We start from the raw sequence: 4427 nt of genomic DNA on the forward strand, positions 1-4427 counted from the left end.
AATTCCTCCCTGGCACAAGTGGCCCAGAGAAGCTGTGGCTGCCCCTGGATCCCTTGCAGTGCCCAAGGCCAGGCTGGACAGGCTTGGAGCACCCTGGGACAGTGAAAAGTGTCCCTGCCCATGGCAGGGGTGGCATGGGATGGGCTTTAAGGTCCCTTTCAACCCAAACTGTTCTGTGATTCCACAATCCTGAACAGCATCTTCACCTTGCTTTTCCAGGAAGAAATTTGCCATCTTCCCTCAAAAATGGCAACAGGAAGAAGAAATCAACTGTTGTCTTTGTTCCTTAAACCCCTGGGAGGCAGGACCCTGATGGAGATTTATCACCTCACTCCTGGCTCAGGTGAGCATGGGGCAGGTACAGTTTGTCCCCTCTTTCCCCATAGCAGCAGGGTTTCTGCTTCAGTCATTCTGCACTCTGGTTCTAAGGCTGCTCTGATGTATTTATCTTTAGTTTGTTGCTCTAATCTTGTCGACAGGAAACAATAAAATATCCTCTAAGATTAATATGAGAGATGAGAGATCCAATTAGAGCTCACATCCTTCAATCCTTATGGGTAAGAGCCCCTATTACACAATAACTATGGGTGGGAGGAGGCCCCATTTGATCAATTTGTTCCAGTTCTTGGTTATGAATAGTTCAGAGAACTAAAACAGTGACAGATGAAGGCATAATTCCCAGATCAGAGAAGAATTAGAGATCTGTAGGGTAGAATACAGGTATTTCTTGACATAGCACCAAACCAGAACAGCACAATGCAGATTTGACACTTTTATTAACAAAGAACCCATGGGGCTCATTCATTAGTACAAAATACAATCATGTTCCTGTATGTTAAACAGCTTTTTTTATTTTGTCTCTTTTAAACTGTTTCACAGTTATCAAAACAAAGCCCCTGCATATTGAACTTATTATTGTGCAAACAGTAATTATTTTTAAGGATCAATTTCTGCACTAAGCCAAGTGCCAGAGAGCAGAACTTAATCATGTTTTCACCCCTCCTTTGAAGGGCCATGTGTGCTTCCTAAGAAACACGTAATAGTTGACTTTTTTTGCAGCAAACAATCTAAGGCCACAGTTTATCTGCAAAGAATAGAAAACAACTCAAAGATTTTAGAAAAAAAAAAAAAAGCACACCTTTACCCTTCATACTGCTGTTTGCTTGACCATGATTATGCCAAGTAGCACACATCACCTATCAGGTATTACAGTCCAAAAAGCACCTAATGTTCTTTAAGCTAATATTTTGGATTCTTACCATGCAAGTTATTACACAACCAAATTACTTTTCAAGTAACTATAATGGTATCTTGTTTAAGGAAAAGATGCTTGTTCCCTTTCCAAATGACGTGAATGAAAATCCTGCATTGATTGTATGAGCAGGCCTTCACTTTAACAAAAAGGCATGAGAGCTACACCTTGAGACTTAAATAATCATTTTTAGAATGTCCTTTCTAAATCATGCACTCAAATTTTGGTTAAAGCTGCATTTGCTATAGAAAACAATACTAAATGTTGCAAATGGAAGGAGTAACTGCAGTTTGGAAATGTCAATCTCCACCAGTCTGTCGTTCACACTGATGCAAAAAGGATTTGAGGTGAAGTGCTAGAAATTAGACAATGTAAGGAAGTTAAACTAAAAGAAGACTAAAAATATATATCCGTGTATGCCTGTAGAAAAATCCCTGCTTCTTAAGTGAAGACAGATTTCATAAAAAACCATTCAAACCATTGTTTAAACTGCAGTTATTGATGGAATGAAGGAAACTGAATTGTTCTTTTTGTAATCATCAGAAAGTACACTGTTTTACCACATGAAGCACCGGGTTTTAACCCCAAACCCTTCTGTAAGACATATGGAGTGTTTCTAGTAGTCCAAAATCCCCTGTATTTCAAAGACAGGACTGTAAACGTGCATGTTGACAATGCTGTTTTCTGCTCCTGTAAGTGATCTGTTGGTGATTGTTTACTGATCCCAATTGATGGCTGGCAGGAAGCAAACATTCTACTTTTAAACGAAGGCAGCAGAAGGGCAAGTAAATGCTGTGCCTTCACTCTTAGCAGCAACAAACTCTCACTGTTCTAAATGACCTGAGGAAGAAAACATTAAAATATTGCACCAAAACAAATTTAAACAGCAAAAACAAACAACGAAACACACCAACAAATATAGTATGGATAGCAAATGACCAGTGCAGCCCCTGACAATAGATCTTTAGACAAAAATGCAGGAGTAATGAAAAGCTTTGTGCCATTACCAGAGGACTTTGTTCCCCTGATGTCTGCTTTCACTTCAGTTATAAGCTATGTCTATTCTGGGTATATTTACACCTCTCCCTACACCTCGTATCTCATTCACTAACCACAGAAACCATTTAGGGTCCCTTTTAGAACCTTGAAGTATGCTGGAGCTTTAACAAGACTCTTTTTGGTCTCAAATCTGACCGTAAGTAAATATCCAAAACAGAGGTAGGCTTATAAAGGCTTTTGAATAAATAAATATTGTCCTTTTTGCTAAGTATACCTGCTGCTGGCAAAAGGTTTCTCCCTTGCCATGCTTCCCCTTATCATGCTATCCATAGGCTTAAGATGCAGAAGAAGAACTCACAGTAGAAGAGGTTAGAATAATTCCCTTAAGAAATCCCTTGAAAGAAAGCATAGTGCATAAGCTCATCTCAAAGTTCACTGTTTGTTCCACACTTGTGTCTTGCACTCAGGAAATGGTTGCCTTTGCAATATTGTGTAAGAGCCATTCCGTCATCCACGGTGTCCTCAGGATCATCACGAATGAGGAAATAGTACCACTTGGCAGTCGTGAGAAGGGCAGCTTCCCATCAAATGTGAAGTTAAGACTTCGCTCTGTGATGCAGTAGTGTTCCTTTTTTGGATGCAGACAGTGCAAAGCTGAAGCCCCTTGACCACTGGAATCTTTTGGAAATGTTTTCTTACCCCACATTCTGTTCTACTACAGGAGTTCTTGACATCGCTATGTACATTCTTCCAGAGTGTTGCAAACAAAATAGAAATTCTTTTCTCTTCAGAAGATCCACACATCTCCTCCTCGTACTTTGTGTAGTGTATCCACTTTTTGGAAAACATTCAGTATTTCATTGATGCATTTTCTCTTCAGTATTTTCAGGTACTTCTCAAGTATCCCAAGCTCAGCTGCTCCCTTTATCCTCTGTGCAGACTAATCCAGCAGGTTCTCTTTTATCACCAAACATGCTCACACCTCCTTCTCCATTTTCCTTTGCCTTTCTCGTACACAGACTGAAGTTTGGAAAAAGAAAACTGTTTCCTTTTTAGCTGCACTACCAGCTTAAGCAGCAGAAAGATTAAGACATTCATCACAATGATGCTCATTACACATCCTCAGAGCATGAATGAAACGGGCTGAACTTCTTCTACATCAGTTGGATGTGGATCAATCTAAGGAGAGAAGAAAGACAACAATTACTGCCTGCAATTCCCGCATTTAGGTATGTGTTTGGGTTTTTTCTGCCATCTGACAATAAAAATACCACCTGCTATTTATTTTCTTACTTCTGAATAAAGAGGTGGAGGCTGAAACCGGAACTCTTGTATGTAAGCAAAGACAGGACAACACAACTGTTCCTCGCAGTCAATGGGAGGTGGATAAGCAGGAACATGTCTGGAAAACTCTTCCTCAGACACTACATCAGCATAATTTGGTGGTGCTGAAACACAAGAGATGCTTCTGTCATATTTCAAACTCTTCACTCACTCACAGCAAGAACATCTGCATTACAGTATATCCAGGACCACAAAAACTGTATTGGAAGTGCACTGAACTCATTAACACTGTAACTAAAACTATGTTTTCAGTAAACTCAGACGATTCAGCAGGAATACAGAGAGTGCTGTGCTTTTAGGGTAACTCCAGCAGCAAACCGATGTTGTATCAAGATATAATCAGTAATGAGTAGAATATTCCCACCATCAGAAGTTAGTTGTTTCAGTCAGATGGGGTACAGAGAGACTGCAGGAAGGCTGGAGTTGCGGTAACCTCACCAATCATTTTGGATCTCAATTAAAGAACTTTGTGAGTTGTATTTCCATTGCCTACATCCCTGGCAGTGCCCTTAAACTGGCACTGCACCCATCTGCTGCAGACAGTGCTGTGCTGGATTAGAGACAGTTCAATATGTATTTATTACCTTCAGGCTGTTCAGGCATGGTCAATGCCAGCCAACTCATATCCATACTAAACTGGCTGGTAATGCTGGAGTTTCTGCTTGAAAATCCAATACATGGAATAGTGCCAATCACCACAGGCATTTCAATCATCAATTTCTTAGCACCAGGAATATGGATATACACCTATGTGACAACGCCCAAACAGAAGAAAAAAAACAACATGAGACCCCATTGAATGCTGCTCTTAAAAGCTGCCCTATTCCCTACA

At 40.3% G+C, this 4427-nt stretch overlaps 1 protein-coding gene across 1 annotated transcript in view; it reads right to left on the reverse strand.

The window, feature by feature from the left end:
* Positions 1–757: 757 nt before the first annotated feature.
* The window catches only part of ARRDC4 (arrestin domain containing 4), a 7663-nt gene continuing 3993 nt past the window's right edge, over positions 758–4427 (reverse strand). Inside the window, exons 5-7 of the mRNA XM_031061128.1 lie at positions 4180–4342; positions 3545–3699; positions 758–3430 (exon numbers count right to left, since the gene is read on the reverse strand). Of these exons, the coding sequence (XP_030916988.1) occupies positions 3374–3430; positions 3545–3699; positions 4180–4342 (375 nt within the window). The 3' untranslated portion in view covers positions 758–3373. The remainder of the gene's footprint in view (positions 3431–3544; positions 3700–4179; positions 4343–4427) is intronic.

The sequence above is a fragment of the Geospiza fortis genome, unplaced genomic scaffold (assembly GCF_000277835.1).
Source record: "Geospiza fortis unplaced genomic scaffold, GeoFor_1.0 scaffold330, whole genome shotgun sequence".
NCBI classification, from domain to species: Eukaryota; Metazoa; Chordata; class Aves; order Passeriformes; family Thraupidae; genus Geospiza; species Geospiza fortis.